The following is a 20,429-nucleotide window of genomic DNA, read 5'->3' as shown; positions in this document are numbered from 1 at the left end:
TGGGTCAGGTGCACCTTAGCCTTCAAGCTGCAGAGAAGTAAGGAGTTGTTTACAGATGGTATACAGTATGAAGAAGATGGTGTAGTGAGAGATGAGACTGGAGAGTTAGGGCTGTACCATGAAGTGCATGTTAAGGACACTTGTTATCTGTGTGGAGACACTGTAGGTTTTAAACAAAGGAGAGAATTGTTGTTGTGATCTATGCACAACAAAATAAAACACTACCTGATCCTGCACCATCCTCACTATCATTGTTACACTTGAGCCCATTGCTGCTGCCACTGTGCCTATCTACCTCATTGAGGTCTTCCTCTTTTCCCCTCACCCTTTACTTTACCAAACATGCCATCATTCTCTAAGATCTGGTCCCTCCTGATAATATGCCGAGTATGAGAGATGAAGTCTGGCCATCCTGGCTTCTAAGGAGCATTCTGGCTGTGCTTCTTCCAATACAGATTTGTTTGTTCTTTTGGGGGTTCATGGTACTCTTGAGATTTTATTCCAACACACTAACTCAGGTGCATCAATTCTTCTATGATCTTCTTTATTCATGGCCCAACTTTTCACACGCATATGAGATTATTGAAAATACCATGGCTTGAGTCAGGCACAATTTAGTCCTCAAACTGACATCTTTGCTCTTTAACACTTTTAAGAGGTCTTGTACAGCAGATTTCTTGATTGCTACTTCCATGAATGTTGATGGTAAATCCAAGCAAAATGAAGTCTTTGACAACTTCAATCTTTACTCCATTTATCATGGTGTTAGTTATTGGTTCAGTGGTGAAGATTTTTGTTTTCTTTACATTGAGGTACAACCCACACTGAAGGCTTTGGACTTTGATCTTCATCAGTAAAAATTTCAAGCCCTCTTCACTTTTAGCAAGCAAGGTTGTGTCATCTGGATATCACAGGTTGTTAATAAGTCTTCCTCCAATATTGATGCCATGTTTTCCTTCATATAATCCTGCTACTTGGATTATTTGCTCAGCATACAGACTGCATGTTGTTGTTGTTGTTAACTGCCATTAAATTGATTCTGACCCATAGTGACCCTGTACAGGGTTTTTATGCCATGACCAGTGATCTTGAATTGCCAACCTTTCCAGTTCGTACCAATTTTGTAGTCCAGTGCATTAACCCACAGCACTACACCAGGACTCCATAGGTTGCCTAAGTATGGTGAAATAATAGAATCCTGGCACATATCTTTCCATTCAATAGCCTCTTGTTCTGCATTCTTTCATACTTACTCAAGGTGCCTACTATGGGCCAAGAAACAGTGCTAGTGACACAGTGGATAAGCGATCATTTACTAACTGAAAGAATTAGGTTTGTGTTTTAGAACAGTCATTTTTACTATAATGTGAGCAATGCTGTGGAAAGGTCAGAGAGAAAGGATTCAGGGATGATATCCAGGTTTTGGCCGGATACCTATGTGGATGCTGCTGCTATATGCTGGGTAAGGAAACACTCTTTCTGTTTCCTTGTTTTTGTTTTTTTTTTTGAATTTTTGTTGTTGTTGGTATGAAGGGCTGCTTATGGGAGAAATGATATCATAAGTGAAAGACTTTAAAGTTAATGAAATCACCTGAATTTATTGATAAGCATTATCTAATATTTCATGAATCATTGTGTGGCACTGTAGAATAAACATTGAATTGGTAATTACAAGGTTGGTGGTTCAAAACCATGTAACACTGTAACACTTCTTAGAAACCCTATATAGGACTGTTATGAGTCAGAACCCATCAGAACCCACTCAATGGCACTTAATAACAACAAAAAATTTTCATGGGTCATCACCAGTTCAAGAGGTTTTAATTCTAGTCCCAGCTTTGCTATTTTTTAGTTGTATGAAGTTGGATAGGTCACCTTGTCACTTTGATATCTATTTCAGCATCTCTAAAAAAATAATACGTCTTCTCATTCATATTCATTCAACAAATATTAAACATATTACACAAGCCACTACACATCTAGCTAGGTACTGAGAATACTTCAATGAGAAGATGCTTTTGCCTCAAGGAACGTATACTTTAGAGAAACAATCATTCTATGGATAAGAAACTATGACATACCACTTATTGTACTAAGGATATAGAAACGTCAATGAAACAACAGGGGAAGAAGTTTATTGGTGAGGTCAAGGTAATCACAGAAGATGTAAAACTTGATTGAAGTTAAAAAATAATTTTATTTTGATTTGAGAGAAAATTTACAGAGCAAATTTGTTTTCCTCTTAATGATTCTTGCATATTTTATTTTGCGACACCGATTTCAGTCCCCACAATGTAACAAAAAGCACCTTTCCCACCTCTTTCCTGTGTTTATTGTTTATTCATCCTTCTTTTCTATTAATTTTTGCTTTTGTGTTTTATCAATAGGCAAATGCTGCCCTCTGATGTATGGTTGATAGTTATAAGGAATATTTACCTCCCTGGGAAAAGTAAAGATTAGCCCACTAAGCAAAGACAGTTGACAGAATGTTCAAAATATGGCAAATTACCATGCAAATCTGAGCAATAGTATACTGTATAACATGTTTGTTGAATGTTGAGGTAGTAGTAAATATTGTTCCAGTGATACAGGTATTACCAAACTATTACCATCTGTTAGTTTAATTATTTTGGTTTGTTTTCTTTCTTTTTTTTTTTTTTAGTGTTCCTCTGAACAGCAGGGAGAATATCTCCGATCCCACTTCACCAGTGAGAACCAACTTTGTGTACAATTTATCTGATGTGTAAGGAATTTTCCTTCATCATTACATAGACATGAAAGTCAATAACTTTTGATTAACCTTCTTAGTAAGAATGTTAAAAAAATATATTGTTGTATCAACATTACAAATATAATTGTTACTTTAAAATAATAATTATTTTAATTATCATCACATATTCATAAATGTTTATCACAGATAAAATCATCTATAAATCTATTCTAAAGAAGAAGTTATTTTTAGTACAAGAAGGGCCAGTTTACTTGACCAGTTCAATAAGTGGACTTCAGACACATGAACATGCAGCCAGCATCCAACAGTAGTTTTTAATTCTGTTTTAATTCTCTGTTACTATCCATTTAAACATGTTGACAACTGTAAACAAATCTAACACAGTAGAAGTTGCTGGATATATAGGCAAAACAAGAACATATTACTCATTATATTGCTTATTTTTTAGTTATCTAGTAAAGGTTGAAGAATCTCATAAACAATGCTGTCTTGTAGAGCTGCCGAGGTCAGAAAGAAGTCATGTTAGAGCTGGAAGAACGAATTGATCTTAGATAGAATGTGTAGTTACTCAGATCTTGAGGCAACATTTGATAGGAGTGTCTAATGCCGGCGTTCATTTTTCAGCTGTAAGAAATGTGACCCTGTAGAAGTGGAGCTGGACAATGAGGTGGTTACTGCCTCTCAGAGCAATATCTGTGACGAAGACAACGAGACTTGCTATACTTATGACAGGAACAAGTGTTATACTAACACTGTCCCACTGCTCTATGGCGGCAAGATCAAAATGGTGACAACAGCTCTAACCCCAGATTCCTGCTATCCTGACTAATTGAAGTCAATGCCGACAGCACAGCTCGCTGCTTATGTGGAAAGCCTCTCCATTTCAAACAGAATGTTATTATAATGACCACCATGGAAATTAAAATCATGATTTTTTTTTTGATAATGTAAAACTCACTTTTCCCCAAAAGTAATTGACATAGTAACATTATTGTATTTATTAGATACTTCCTTCTGAATAGTATTTCCACACTACATGTTGAAATCTCTCAATTACCAACACGGCTTTAGGAATGTAATTTCTATCCTGAAAAAAATGGACATGGGGAGAATATAAAATTCAAAGAGAAAACAATAAGGAGACAGAATGAAATTTTGCCTCTTTTGGGGGGCTTTGAATTGGAGGGCCATAGCTTTTACATATTCTTTTTGCTTTTAAAAAAGTATTACTGTGTAGAGAAAATTTATGTATAAACAGGTTAATATAGGTATTAATTAGAAAGGTAAAAATTGGAAAATGTATTGAAACTATAAACATTGTTTAAAATGGAGCTCTAATACTTATGAAATGAATTAGCAGAAATTGATACTGTTAAATGCATACTTGAGAATATTTATCTTGATATAACACATATTTGTCAACTTACGATACAGATTTTTCATTTTTTGGTAAAAATTTCATTTTGATAATCTGGTTACTATAAGAAAAAGCATCCATTCTGTAACTTAATCTAATGAAATTTGACTTCCAAAATATGTATTCTCTAGCACAGTTTGACCAATTAAATAGATTTACAAGCATATACCTGTGTGAAATAATTTATTAGTAAAAAGTTCCTCTGTGTTACCATTCTTGTAAGTTAACATATAACTTACTATTGATGACAGTTTGAAGTATGTAAAGGTAAATATTTGAGGTGGATTAGTAATTTTAGACACAAAATTAAATGAAAAGACAAGGTCCCTCTTGATAAAACACATGACAGAAACAACTGGTATATATGTCTATGGAAAGTATATCTGGATTTGAAGTATATTAAAAGTCATTCTCTTGAGGCATTTTGCTTTATTTCCTTTTTAAAAATGGATACAACCATTGCCAGGGAATCGATGTAGACTCACAGAGACCCTACAGGGTAGAGTAGAGTTACTCCATAGGATTTCTGAGACTATAATTTTTTACAGGAGCAGAACGTCTCATCTTTCTCCCATGAAGTGGCTGATGAATTTGAACCATTCATGCTATTTTAGGTACATTATTCCTACTTTTTGCTTTTAGTTGACTTCATTATATATTGATATCTCTGATTCCCCAGAGATAGGCTTGTTTTACTTTAAATGCTTCTATATCTGGACTGAGTTCTGGGAGGTGTTGTCATGAATGGTAACATCAGGTTTTTGTTTGCTGTTGTTGATTCTCAGTCCAAAGAGCACCCTTTTAGCGTTTTTAGCAAAGTTAGTCTGGCCATTACAAATTCCTTTAATTTCTGCTTATGAAGAAATGTCCTAATTTCACCATTGTATTTGAGGGATGGCTTTGCTGGGTATGCAATTCTTGGTTGGCAATCTTTGTCTTTCAGAGTTTTGTATATGTCATTCCATTGCCTTCTTGCCTACATGGTTTCTACTGAGATATCAGCTTAGTCTTATTGGTTTTCCATTGTAAGTAACTTCTTGTGTTTCCTGAGCTGCTCTCAGGATTCCTTCCTTGTCTTTGACTTTGGAAAGATTGATTATTATATGTCTTGGTGCTTTTCTTTTGGGATCTCTCCTGTTTGGAGTTCGTTCAGCTTTTTGTGTGCTTTTCTTCTCGTTGTTCATGATGTTAGGGAAGTTTTCTTCCAACAACTCTTCTCCAGTTTTCTCTGTGCTAGTCCCTTCCTGTTCTGGAATTCTGATCACCTATAAGTTTTTCCTTTTCAAGGTGTACCACATAACTGTTGAGCTTTCTTTGGATTTTTAAAATTCTATTTTTTTGATTGTTCTTCTAGCATGTTGGTTTTGAGATATTTCTCTCTAAGCTCACTAATTTGGGCTTCCATTGCTTTGCATCTACTCCTTTGCACTTTCAATGTATTGTCCATTTATGAGATCTTAGTATTAATCTTCTGGATTTCTAATGGCAAGTTTTGTATTGTTTCAAAACTTGCACTTATTTTATCTGTTTGTTCTTGTAGTGTCTTCCCGAATTCTTACAAAAATTTTATTGTGCTCTCCTTTCTTTCCTTGATCTTTCTACTGGTCCATTGAAGGGACCTAATTATCATTCTTTTGAATTCTTATTTAGTTAGTTCTATTAACTTTCTTCTTGGATCAACTATCAACACTCGTGGAAGCAGCAGTCAAGAGATCAGACGACATATTGCATTGGGCAAATCTGCTACACAGGAACTTTTTAAAGTGTTGAAGAGCAGAGATGTCAGCTTGAGGACTAAGGTGCGCCTGACCCAAGCCATGGTATTTTCAATAACCTCATATGGATGCGAAAGCTGGACAGTGAATAAGGAAGATCATAGAAGAATTGATGCCTTTGAGTTGTGGTGTTGGAGGTGAATACTAAAAGTGCCATGGACTGCCAAAAGAACCAATAGATCTGTTTTGGAAGAAGTGCAGCCAGAGTGCTCCTTGGAGGCCAGGATGGCTAAGCTTCATCTCTCATACTTTGGACATATTGTCAGAAGGGAACAGTTGCTGGAGAAGGATGTCATGCTGGGTAAGATGGAGGGTCAGAGAAAAAGAAGAAGACCCCCAACGAGATGGATCGGCCAGGTGGCATCATTGATGGCGTCAAGTGTGGCAGCGGTAGTGAGGTTGGCCCAGGATCGGACATTATTTCGTTCTGCTGTGCATGGGGTCGCTATGAGTTGGTTCCAACTCGATGGCACCTGACAACAACAACAACAACAACATGAACTTTCTATCACAGAAATGTTTTCTGTCTCTGCATCTTGATCATTTGTTTGAGCCATTCTCTCTTGTTTCTTCATGTGAGATAAAAATTGTTTGTTCTTTCTGGGCCATCATGAGGTTGTAGTATTTATAAAAACAAACATTGCAGTTGTTGGACCTGGAAAGGAGAAATCTCTGGGGGACTCTAGCAATTCAAGGAGCTCACGAGGTGGTTGTGGAAGGGATGTGACAGCAGAGTTCCTGGCCCTAGATGGAGTTCTTAATGGCTTTGGTGTTTTCTGTGCTCAGGACACTCAATCTGGAAGCAGTTCGTGGGGTCCGTTTATGGAGTTGGTTTCAGTGTATGTTAGGACCACAGGGACAGTGTGACTAGTTAAATGCTGTTCTGGTGGCTCTGCAAGTTTTGTAGGCCTGGAGCCAAGCCCACCTGGATTCAGTCACCAAAATGTCACAGCAAAGTAGCACAGCTGGATCTCACCTCATGCTGGCATAGCTCCCAACCACATGGCTCTGAACGCCTGGAGATCAGAGTCTGTGCTAGGGGCAGGTGATGGTGTAGCAGCTCACACTTCTGATCACCAGGGGATTGTGGGGAAAAGAAGAAATAACACCTTTTCCATTACCTGTGTGAATGCCAGGCCTCCCTCTGCTGCCAAAACTGCTCACAAGACGATCAAACCGTGTCTGGCCATCTGATTACAAGTCAGTGCCCCTCTCTTGCTGTCCCTGCTTGGCCTCTCCTCCAAGCAAGCACTCCATCTACCTCTCTAAACTTTCTTCTGAAATTCAGGGTGCCAGATTTTTCATCTATGTCTGTTTTATTTTGTCTCTCATATCTTTGTTGTAGAGGATCCATATAGTGTGTGTGCCTAGTTCACCATCTTGCTGCAAGTCTACCAGACCACTGTTTAAAAATTGAAAACCAATTTCTGAGGCAAAGTGGTAGACTAGGCAGATTCACTGAGCAGACCCCATGTAACAAAGACCTGGGAGATCAAGTGGAACAGATTTAGATGGGGATTCTGGAATTCTGAGTTTCAGAGTAGAGGCCAAATAAGTGGATTGAGTGTCCAATGAAAGAGGAAGTTTAACAGGAGCAGAGAGAGACAGAAGAAAAATGGGTAGGCTTTCCTCTTATGTGGAGTGGTGTGTCCATCTTGAGCTTTTGTGAGCGGCTGCTAATACCATGAATGGAAGTTGGAGCAAGAGGGGTACAATTTCTCCCTTATTCCATTCTCTCCTGGTAGCCTGGGGAGTGTCCAGTCTCTGGCCTCTTTAACCCAGTGGCCAATGGCACCTCCTCTCTGTGCAGCCTCTCCTCTGCCTGGAGTTGGGCACAGGAAGTACCCTCACTGCTTCTGGAGGTACATGAACCTGCCCAGAACTACTCCACACAGCTGAACCGAGAGCTGCAGTCACACTTTCAATCTCTACCACTTTCACCAAGAGACAGGTGGTGAGTCACTGAGAACATACCAACATATAGTCATCAACTAAATATAATACAATGATAACATCTCAGAGAAAACAGAAAATTTCAGTTTACACAAAGAAACAAGACAAAGTACTTCCAACAGTGACCAAAACATAAAACCAGGAAATACTATATTTGATACAAGAAATGGTGTCAGAATTTGTAAGAATGCTATTTAGATATTTTCAACCATGGATTAAGAGAAAGATCCACAAAAGTGAGGAGAACACTGGAAAAACTGTAGGAGAATTCAGGAAAACACAGTAAGAACAAACTGACCAAAAAAAGAAAAATCGAAAATCATGTAAAAATAGCCAGAAGACTGATACTAAGACTTCAGAAATAGTACATTAAAAGGGCAAAGAAGTAGAACTGAATCAATGGAAGAGTGAATTACTGAGACTGAATACAAATCTCTTAATATTTATCCATTAGAGGAGCAATTAGAAAAAATAATAAAAGAATCTAAAGAAAGCCTAAGATTTATGTTGGACACTATCAAGATGTGATAGTTAGGTTGTGTGTCAACTTGATTGAGTCAGTATTCCCAGTTTGGTAGTTGAAAGTTAACTTGATGATGATTAATTATGAGCAGGCATACTTAACTCTATGATGATTGGCTATGAGCAGCCAATCAATTGAAATGGTGTTTTCTTGGGGGTGTGGCCTGCTCCCAATATAATGGGCATGCAGGAAAGACTTGCACTCTTCCCCACTGGGATACCACTGATATCCCATACAAGTGAAGTTTTACTAAAGATAATACAAAAATGACTGCAATCATATATTGACAAAGAACTTCCAGAAGTTCAAGCCGGATACAGAAGAGGACATAGAATGAGGGATATCATTGCTGACATCAGATGCATCTTGACTGAAAGTTGAGAATATCAGGAAGGTGTTTGGTGGTGTGCTGTGGAGTCAGTTCTGACTCATAGCAACCCTGAACAGGGTTTCTGAGGCTGTAAGCCTTTATGGGAGTCAAAGCCTCATCTTTCTCCCATGGAATGGCTGGTAGTTTCGAACAGCTGACCTTGAGGTTAGTAGCCCGACACATGATCACTGTGTTACCAGAGCTATTTACCTGTGCTTTATTGACTATGCAAAGGCTTTTGATCTTGTAGATCATGACAAGTTATGGACAACATTGCGGAGAATGAGTATTCTGGAAAATTTAATGAGTACTGTGCTCATGAGGAACCTGTACATAGACCAAGAGGCAGTTGTTTGAACTAAACAAGGGAACACTGAGTGGTTTAAGATTAGGAGAGGTGCATGCCAGGGTTGCATTCTTTCACCATACTCATTCTGTATACTGAGCAAATAATCCGAGAACATGGAATACATAAAGGAAAACATGATATTAGGATTGGAGGAAGACTCATTAACAACCTGAGATATGCAGGTGATACAACCCTGCTTGCTGAAAGTGAAAATGACTTAAAATACTTATTGATAACCTTTGGTATGGGTTGCACCTCAATGTAAAGCAAACAAAAATCCTAACCACTGGACCAGAAAGCAACACCCATAAAAGTGGAGAGAAGACTGAAATTGTCAAAGACTTCATTTTGCTCGGATCAACCATCGACACTCATGGAAGCAGCAGTCAAGAAATCAAATGACATATTGCATTAGGCAAATGTGCTGCACAAAACCTCTTAAAATGTTGAAGAGTAAAGATGTCAGTTTGAAGACTAAGGTGCTCCTGACTCAAACCATGTTATTTACAATAACCTCAAATGCATGTGAAAGTTGGACAGTGAATAAGGAAGACCATAGAAGAATTGATGTATTTGAGTTATGATTGAATACTGAAAGTACCATGGACTGCCAGAAGTACAAGCAGATCTGTATTGGAAGAAGTATATAGCTAGAGTGCTCCATGGAAGCCAGGATGGTCAGATTTGTACTTTGGACATATTATCAGGAGGAACTAGTCCCTGGAGAAGGATATCATGTTTGGTAAGGCAGAGGGTTGGAGAAAAAGAGGAAGACCCTCAGCAAAATGGATTGGCACAGTGGAAGAAGCAATGGGGTCGAGCATAGCAATGATTGTGAGCTTGGCTTAGGACCGGGCTGTATTTTGTTCTGTTGTACATAGGATCGCTATGAGTTGGTACTGACTCGATGGCCCTTAAAAGCAACACATATATATAATACATATGTTATTGTTAAGTGCCCTTGAGTTGGAATATATATGTAGTCCTGGTTTTGCTTCTCTAGAGAACCTAGCCTAAGACACAAGAGGAATAGCTTATGTGTGGTTGGAATTCCAGAACAGGAAGAGACCAAAACAACAAAACAAAACAAAACAAAACAAAACAAAACAAAACATACAGAAAATTGGCCAAGAGTTGTTGGAAAAAACTTCCTGGTGTGACACTGTGGGATAAAGCACTGGACCGCAAGATCAGTTTGAACCACAAGGTTGGTGGTTCAAACTCACCAGCCACTCCTTGGAAACCCTATACAGGGTCTCTATGAGTCAAAACTGACTTAGCAGCACTTTACAACAACACATCATGAAAAATGACACTTCATTTTGCTTGTATCTATTATCAACACTCATGGAAGCAGCAGTTAAGAAATTAAACGATGGATTAGTTAAATCAGCTATACAAGACCTCCTAAAAGTGTTCAAGCACAAAGATATTAGTCTGAGGACTAAGGTGCACCCTAGCCGTGGTATTTTTCAATAGTTTTATGTGCATGTGAAAGTTGGATAATGAATATGGAAGACCATAGATGAATTGATACATATGAGTTATGGTTTTGGAGTAGAATATTAAAAGTACCATGGACTGCTAGAGGAACAAACAAATCTGTGTTGGAAGAAGTACAGCTAGAATGCTCCTTAGAAGCCAGCATGATCAGACATATTATCAGGAAGGACCAGTTCCTGGATAAAGACATCGTTTTAAGTACCAGCAAAAAAGGAAGATCCCCAATGAGACGGATTGGCACAGTGGCGGTAACCACGGACTCAAGTGTAACAGCGATTGTGAGGATGATACAGGACTAGTTAGTGTTTTGTTCTATTGTGTATGAGGTGACTATGAGTTGGAACCAACTAGAGGGCACCTAAGAAAAACATAGGGTTTCTGAATAGCAGCTGGTATGTTTGAATTGCCGAATTTGTAGTTAGCAGTCTAGTACTTATGCTATGTTGTTGTTGTTGTTAAGTGCCATCGAGTCGGGTCAGACCCATAGCGACCTTGTACAGGGTTTCCGAGGGTGTAAATCTTTACGGGAGTAGCAAACTTCATCTTTTTCCCGCGGAGCGGCTGGTAGTTTCGAACTGCTGACCTTAAGGTTCGCAGCCCGATTCGTAACCACTACGCTACCAGAGCTCCTCCTTAGCATTACACAAATCTACAAGACTGAAAATAGACAATCAGAGATACCAGTTTGCAACAAGAACCAAAAAAAGTCCATAAATAAAAAGAGGGAATAATGTAGTTACAAAACTTCCAAGTAAGAGAAAACCAAGTAGATTTCAAGAAAATAAATAAATCTAACTGCAACACTAAAACTAGACCAAGTCTTACTTCTAGCCCTAGCCCAGCCCCTACCCTTATCACGAACTCTAGTAATACTCATAACCCTAACACTAAATGAAATCTTAGCCATATCCTGGACCTATCCAAACTTCTAACTCTGCTTTCTACCCTGCCCCCCAAAAATAAAAACTGCTTTATTTTCCCCATGCACCTATCACCCTCTAGCAGACTTACTTAGCATGTTTAGAAAGTCAGAAGATTGTGATCTGTCTCCCCCTGCTAGAATATGTTTCACAAGGACAGACATGTTTATTTTGTTCCCTGATCTCTTCCCCAGTACTGAGAACAGTGCATGCCACATAATCACAACCAAGTCCTGACAAGTTTATCCTGATTTAGGGCAACCTTACTGTGCTCCATACGGATTTTTCAATGGCTGGCTTTTCAGAAGTAGATTACTTCTGAGACACCTGTGGGGCTGCTTGACTTGCTAACCTTTTGGTTAGTGGTGGTGGTGGAGGTTATGTGCCATGGAGTCCGTTCCAACTCACAGCGACCCTGTACAGGGCTTCCAAGGCTGTAAATCTTTACGGGAGCAGAAAGCTTCATCTTTCTCCCACGGAACAGCTGGTAGTTTCGAACTGCTGACCTTGAGGTTAGCAGCCAGACTCATAACCACTATGCTACCAGAGCTCCTTTTTCGGTTAGTAGTTAAGTATATTAACTGTTTGGACCACTCAGGGACTCCATCTGGGATATAAAGACAAAAATAATTATTTGTTGATTAAATACATGAGGAGTCAGATATATGTATCAATAATTAAAATTATTTAGTAGAATTTGTGAAAGGCAAAGAAAGTTACCAAATGTTATGAGAATTTATGGGAGACTGCTCCTGAACAGAACCCGCTCATCTCTTCCCATCTTTGCCTTAGTTTCTTTGTGTACTCAATAGAAATAAATTTGTTATTGTGTTGTAGATTGTTATCTAGAAGATCCATATTCGAGCATTATGAGTCTATGTAGTTGGAAGAGGACTGAAAAAAATATAAGCATGTAGGTCTTTCCCCAGCTATTCCAGTAAGTTCTGAGACCATAAAATTAATAATAACATTAATAATAATAACATTAATAATAATAATAATAATAATAATGAAACCATACCAATTGCCATTGAGTGGTTTCCAAGTCATAGTGACACCGTATGTTATACCGCAGAATGGATCCATAAAGTTTTCCGGACTGTAATCTTAACAGAATATAGTCAAGTCTTTCTTCTGTAATGTCATTGGATGGGTTTGAACCATTAACCTTGAGGTTAATAGTCAAGGGCAAACTATTTACATCATCTCATAACCTAGTTGCCATTGAGTAGAGTCCAACTCATGGCGACCCCAAATATTTCATAGTAGAATTGTGTTCCCTAGGGTTTTCAAGGCTTTGAACTTTCAGAATTAGATAGCCGGAACTTTCTTTCAAGGTGTCCCCCTGAGTGGGTTTAAACTGTCAATCCATCTCCTTGTGGGGGATGGGGGCAGGGACGGGGGCCTTCCTCTTTTTTGCTGACCCTCCACTTTACCAAGCATGATGTCCTTCTTCAGGGACTGCTCCCTCCTTATAACATGTCCAAAGTTTGAGCCATTCTGACTTCTAAGGAACATTCTGGCTGTATTTCTTCCAACACAGATTTATTTGTTCTTCAGGCAGTCTATGGTAATTTTAATATTCTTCTTCAGTGCCATCATTCAAGTGCATCATTTCTTCTATGTTTTTTTTCTTATTAATTTCTCCATTTCTTCCCACAGATGTAGTCAGTTTGATTTCTGTGTATTGTATTTGGTGAGGTCCAGGTGTATAGGAACCTCTTATGTTTTAAAAAGGTGTTTGCATGAATAAGTCATAGGTCTTGTAAAATTCTATCATGTAATTTCCAACATGATTTTTATCACCAAAGTCATATTTTCCAACTACTGATACTTTCTCATTGTTTCCAATGTTCATATTTCAACCAGCATCAAGTATCAATGCATCTTGATTAAATGTTTGATCAATTTCAGCCTGAAGAAGTTGGTAGAATTCTTCAGTTTCATTGTCACTGTCTTTAGTGGTTGGTACATAAACTCAAATATTGGTATTAACTTGTCTTCTCTACCAATTACAGACAGCATTATTCTTCAAGATCGATCTTGAAATGTTCTTTTTGAGGATGAATGTGATACTATTTAGCTTTTTCTCCTTATTTTGAGTTGTGCCCCATCAGCAAATGAAGGTCCCCTAAGCTTTACTCCATTCACATCATTATCATCAACTCTACTTTGAAGAAGCAGCTCTTGTATTTTCAGTGCCTGTCCAACCTGAGGGGCTCATCTTCTGGTACTATACTGGTTATATATGCATATAGAAAGAGAGGATTATGTCTGGGAAATGGCTCACATGTAGAGGTGGGCAAGTCCCAAGTCCATCAGATGTCAGTTTGGAGGCTTCTGACTCTTGTAGCTGCAGGGCTGACAAACCAACATCAGCAGATGAGAGAGCAGCAGGCAGGTAGGTAAGGTAAGGTGGCAGACTGCTGATGACTTTCAGGATTGGCAGACAATAAATCAGGCCACTGGCTCAAGTCCAAAGAACCAGATGTTGGGTGACAAGCCAGAAGCAGTACCTAGACCCCACAGAAAGCAAGCAAAGCGAGTCCAAAATATTGGAAGCAGGACACACCTCCAAGGAAACTTCCTTTCAATTAATTTGTTGTTCATAGAAGAGCTCATTATGGAGATTACTAAATCTTAAGTGCCAAACCACTGAGAATCCTGGCCCAGTTAATTTGAAACAAACTCTTAAGCATCATACCATATTTATGCGATGTCCCATGGGTTGCCCCCAGCCAATAACGAGTGTGTCAGAGTGATTAAGACAGGCATGTTTCTAGAGACACTGGTTTCCTCTGATGTGTGATTGGCCTGAGGGATCCCACTGTCTTTGCTGACAATTTCTTGCACTGCAGTATCATCAGACATGACCTACCCAACCTGCAATGCTATTTCATGGTTTTCTCAGTCTCCTTCAGCTCCTGCCCCATTCCCCCTCTCCCAGCCCCCCACAGGTGTTTGCTCCAATAAATCTCCTATACCAACTCATAGCGACCCTGCATAGGCGTCTCTGAGGTTGTATTGTAAATCTTTACCGGAGCAGAAAGCCTCATCTTTCTCCTGAGGAACAGCTGGTAGTTTTGAACTGCTGACTTTGAGGTCAGTAGCCTGATTCATAACTAGTACTTTACCAGAGCTCCTTCGATTTGATGGTTGTTGTTGTTAAGTGCCATCTAGTCGATTCCGACCCACAAAACCCTGTATAGGGTTTCCAAGGAGCAGCTGGTGAGCTTGAACCATCGATCTTACAGTTCAAACGACTTTGCGGTTTGACGCATTAGCCCACAGCACCACATAGTGGGTTTCAATTAGTTAATTTTGGTGGTGGTGCAGTGGATTAAGCGCTTGGCTACTGATGTCAAAAGTTTGAAGTCAGTTCAAACCCACCAGCTGCTCTTCATGACAAAGATTAAATTATCTGTTGTTGTAAATATTTAGTGTCGGCAACCGTAAGGAGCGGTTCTACTCGGTCCAACAGGGTTGCTCCGAGTCGGAATGACTTGATAGCAGTGGATTTATTTTGATTTGGTTTCTGTGGAAATTTCTGGAGAACTATTTATTTTAGAATCATAAACCTCTATCGCCATCTAGTGGTTGAAATGGAAAATGCAATAACTATGCATTTTATACATTTCATCTAATCCTAAATTCCCTATGAAATGAAAGCTATCTTTATTTTGAAATAATGAAACTACGATTATAACAGGTGGAGTAATTTGCTCACGTTAGCAAATAATATGCGGAAATCTGAAAATTGGATCTGTCAGATTCCAAAGCCAATGCTCCCATTCTGTCTAAAAGACATCTTCAGACCATTTCCCCGAGTAATTCCACTTCTACGGAAATATTCAGAAACATAAAGAAACAGACAAAATTATATTTATCACAATTGTGACAATGAAAATTCCTAAGAAATTTTAAGAATTGAAAATTCCTAAGAATTTTAAGTTCATCATCAAGGGACTGAAGATATAGTTATGCTTTAGAATATTTTACAGACAAATTGATGCTAAGTACTTATTTTTATTCTGATAGTTTTAGGTAAATGACCTTTAAAAATTCCTCCCATTGAGCTTTAACCAATGAACAAATATTTAATGAATGCATTCAAGTTATTAAGTTATTTTAATTTGTGGAAATTGCTTACATAAAGTGAAGAGAAAAATATAGGACATTGTATAAAAGAATGACTTGAAGAAACACCTTTCTGGATCCTTCTACACTCACTCAAGAGAAGACTTGAGAGACTAGACTAACATGCTTACATTAATTGTGTTATTTGTGTTTTATTGTACTTTTCAGGGTTTACCAGTATTTGAGTGACTGTTTTATAATTAAAAACACCCTGACCCATTGCCGCCCAGTCCATTCTGACTGATAGCCAGCTTATATGCTGTTTTTGAGACTAAATCTTCACAGGAGGAAACGCCCTCATCTTTCTCCTGCAGAACATTTAATTGCTGGCCTTGCTGTTGTTAGCCGCCCAATGCATAACCCACTAGGCCACATAATTAGAAAAATATTAAGCTTTTTTTTTTTTTTTTTTTAAAGAAAGAAGAACTAGGCCTTTCAATCTTCTGACAAACTTTCTTACACTCTTCTTTGGGAAATTCTAAATTTCTATGTATTTGAAAAGAAAGTGACAATATTTGAGCATTTATTTTGTGCTCAGCATGGTTTCAGTTTGTAGGTGTTTTCCCTCTGTTGGCAGAACTAACACAGGACAACATTAGCATATGATATAAGGCAATGTGTGATTAAATGTAGCAGACTTGTGCTATAAGGCTTCAGGGAAGCTGAGGATATGAGGGCTGGGTAATCTTGGAGGAGATGATAATTTAATAGGGCCTTCCAGAGTAGAACATTCTAGAATTACGTGAGCTGGGTAAAGAGACAGAAAAGCGTAACATAAATGTAGGAACAGGGACAGAGTCAGCTTGCTCTGGCTCTCTAATCTTTCACTTACATGTTTGTTTACAACCGCCTCCCTCACACTCATGATATTCAGTCTTTTTTTAGTGATCAAGACTGTCTTATTCCTTCCCTATGGAGTGTACAGTTGTCCCTTATTTACAGGAAACAAACTCGTACTTTGCTACTCCAAGTCTGACTTACCAACAGACTATATCATCATCACTTGGGAACTTGTTCATAATACAGGATCACAGGCCTCATATCAGATCCATTGAATCAAAAATTATCACTTGACAAGATTCATTTTCATATTAATGCTTGAGAAACATTTGTCAAAAACAGTAAAGGAGGCAGCCACAATGTAGTTTAACAATCAAAGGACAGACAAAGCTCTTCTCAAACAATATTTTTTTACTCTTATCCTCCTCCCAAAATGCCATGATAGGACTTACTCTCTAAGAGAATGAGTTAATTTACACATTAGTCACTATATTGATGATCTTACATATTAGTCAACATATTACGAAGAATCATTTTTTTGCTTGTTATATTTATTTGTTTATTTTTAAATGTTTTATTGTGAATTATATGATAGTTTACATGGGAGAATGTTAGCTTTACATTCATCCTATTGTATATGTTTCATTGCCATGGTTATAATCCCCTCCATGCATCATCAACTAACCAAAGGGTATGCCATGCAAGCCTGCCCCCTGGTCATCAGCACACAGCCCCTCTCCCTATCTGAGTCTAGAGTCCCTTGCCGCTCCATCTCTCCACTTCATTATCTCTGCCTCCATCTCTGGCATCACTGTTTCTCTGGGTAGGGCCCCGCATTTCACTCTTCTCCCTTGATGATCCCAGGGACCTCCGCTCCTGGATTGCAAAGTCAACCACTCCCCTCCTTTTGCTACAAAATGTCTACCTTTACATTTCCAACCCTCACAGTCCGACCTGATAGCAATTGTTCACTATTGTACCACATGGGTGCTATCCCCATCTCTTTTCATCAGCTCCGCCTAGACAGATTGGATGCTACTCAGTGGAGATTTCTACCTTCCTCCTTGTCCACTGGCTCTAAGCTCCCTCTTGAATGCTTGTAAGCTAGTCACTTCTTGCCTTTGTAGGGCCGTTCCCCGCCCCCCCCCACACACATTTTGGGTAGACAATGCCCAAGTTGCCCATCCCTGTCTACCCTGTGTATTGAGGTAGTGGAAATGATCCTCACTGTAAAGATTTCTTCCCTCTTTTGAGCTACTACATCCATAGGTGTAGGTCAAGTTCATCAAATTGTATCAGATTATTCTTTTTTTCTCCTCTTTTTTCTTCTTCTAGTTGAGTTCTGATCATCCAGCCATTGAAGCCAGGTCAAGTGGGTATTATCCGCAAGTGTGGGTGTTCTTAGGAAGAATCTTTTTACCAAGTTAATCAAAGCAAATTTTTGGATTGAGATGTAGTTATCTGGATAAGAACAGAGTTGTTTGAGATCTGGCACGGAACTGGAGAGAGAAAGGACTCATCAGCTGCAGTATTTACATTCTTGTAAGAGTGCAGCCTGTTTTACTGAGCTTGTTTAATAGGAATGTGGAACTGCTGGCCCCACTGCTGAGCGACTCCCTAAACTCTACCCAGGGCCATGATGAACCTCCTGGAGGCCAAATATCTTTAATCACCTCCCAATATCCCATTATACTAACCCTGAGGGTGCCATCACTTACGTTGTAAATCTGTCTCCCGTTCCACCTGTGTGCAACACTCCTTTGCCTTCCATCCTAAAAACCCAACAGAAGCCCGAAACACCTGAACCTCAAGGCTGGCACTACTGTCTAGCTTTAAGCCCCTTTCCTTCCTTGGAAACTGAATAAACTCTATACTTTATACTTCTCTATTTTTGAGTTCTTTCACACCCTATGACTCTGGCCCAAGCTAATGGTGTTGTTGGGTCCTTAGGAAGATGAACTGAGGCACTCCAAGAGCAGGGGTACCTTGATGTGGGAGAGGTGGGGAATTGAGGTCAGTTTCATCTATTTTATGATTATGTCTGTGTAACATCACAGCTAGCCTCCTTCTCTATTTTTCACTTGAAGAATTTTCCTCTGTCAGTGTGGAATTTTGCTGAATCCTATTGTTTCTGAATCTTATTGACTATCAATTCAAAAGTGAAAATAAAGGCCCTGTGGCTGGTTCTATTGATTAGGGGTGAGGTAGAGAGGCAAAGAACTGCAAGCAGACAGAAATAAAATCCGATATTCTATTGTGAAATGGTGGCCATCCATTTTCCACCGAGTACAGTTTTCTTCAGAGTTTTAATTAGGCAGCTGGTCTGAGTCACAGTGAAATCTTTGAGGTTTTGTGAGGAAGGGTCAGAGTTGTTGAATTTTTACATCCAACATTTCTGGTTCCCCTTTTAGTTTTTAGAAATGAAGATTGGTTTCCTGAGAGCAAGATGAATCTTCTTTAAATTCCTTTCAGGTCATGACTTAAGGGGACTGCAGTCAGTGAGAGAAGAGAAAACAAGCAGATAGAGAAATGTCTCAACAAGTAAGAAAAGAGTCTTAAAGCTCATGTTGTGTGAGTTTTCTTTAATTATGTTTTTGTTGTTGTTATGTGCTGTCAAGTCTATTCCAATTTATAGCGACCTTGTATAGAGTTTCTGAGAAGCAGCTGGTGGACTTGAACTGCCGACCTTAAAGTGAGAAAGTGCAACATTTCCTACAGCCAACCAGATCCTAACTCTCCTCCTGAGAAGAGTAACCAATGCTTCTATGAGACAGAAGAGGTGATAAGAAAGTCGCATGCTAGAGTTGCTGGATTATTCCCTGTGTTTGTCATCCTTAGGTATTATTCTTTCTTTGCTAGATTAACTAAAGAACACAGGGTATATCCAAGCATTTTGGAATCAGCAGGTGATGACCACTAGACACAGAAACTTACCATAGAAGTAAGGCAGTGGTGGTGGGATTGTAAAGACAAGGGAGGGGGTCACTTTCAGAGTCTCCTATCACTGCCCATGTGTACCTTAACCATTAGAATACACTCTAAATGTTTTGTCAATAACTTAGCAAGAACACACAGAATAATGTACTGTAAGTAACTCAGCTTGGCAGAAGGATACCAACGTCAATGAGATGAAGGTTACTTTCTTTTTTTGTGATTTTATATCAGGGGTAAAGGAGCTTTGGTAGTGTAGTGGGTACAAGTTGGGCTGCTAACTTTAAGGTCAGCAGTTTGAAACTACCAGCGGTTCCACAGGAGAAAGGTGAGGCTTTCTGTTCCGGTAAAGATTTACAGCTCCGGAAACCCTGTGCAGGGTCGCTATGAGTCACAATCTATTTCATCGCATACTACCACCACCACCACTTCCATATCAGGGGTAAAGAGCTCTGGTAGCTAGTGGTTACAGTTAGGCTGCTAACCTAATGGCCAGCAGTTCAAAATGACTAGATGTTCCATGGGAAAAAGATGAAGCTTTCTGTTCTCATAAAGATTGACAGCCTCTGAAACCCTATTACCGGGTCACTATGAGTTGAAACCTACTCGGTGGCACACAGCCACCACCAACCACCATCTCAAGGGTGGGGAACATCTGGCCCGTGGACCGTCTAAGGCCCACAGAATCATTTGGTCTGGTCCTGCCAAGGCAACCGCAGTACCAGGCATCACATTGGTGTTGGTGGTAATTATGTGCCATGGAGTTGGTTCCAACTCACAGCGACCCTGCATTGGGAGCAGAAAGCCTCATCTTTCTCCCGAGGAGTGACTCCTAATTTCAAACTGCTTACGTTGGGGCCTGAAGGTTTGACAAAACAGAGCTGGCTAATTTTTTATGGTCTGCAAATGATGTTATAAATTTTGGCCAAAAAAAAAAAAAAAAAGTCCCCATCCCTGTTCTATATCCTCAAATTTAATAACTGTTTTGTCACACTGGACTTTAAAAATTTTTTACTTTGCAGAAGTCTCAGAAAATAATT

The 20,429-nt window shown here is 39.1% G+C and overlaps 1 protein-coding gene across 1 annotated transcript in view; it reads left to right on the top strand.

The window, feature by feature from the left end:
- The window catches only part of IGJ (immunoglobulin J polypeptide, linker protein for immunoglobulin alpha and mu polypeptides), a 12,170-nt gene extending 8,610 nt beyond the window's left edge, over positions 1-3,560 (top strand). The window contains exons 3-4 of the mRNA XM_006873771.1: positions 2,663-2,743; positions 3,356-3,560. Of these exons, the coding sequence (XP_006873833.1) occupies positions 2,663-2,743; positions 3,356-3,560 (286 nt within the window). The remainder of the gene's footprint in view (positions 1-2,662; positions 2,744-3,355) is intronic.
- The last annotated feature ends 16,869 nt before the right edge of the window (positions 3,561-20,429 follow it).

The sequence above is a fragment of the Chrysochloris asiatica genome, unplaced genomic scaffold, assembly GCF_000296735.1.
Source record: "Chrysochloris asiatica unplaced genomic scaffold, ChrAsi1.0 scaffold00254, whole genome shotgun sequence".
Lineage (NCBI taxonomy): Eukaryota > Metazoa > Chordata > Mammalia > Afrosoricida > Chrysochloridae > Chrysochloris > Chrysochloris asiatica.
This window is presented reverse-complemented; position numbering and strand designations above follow the sequence as displayed.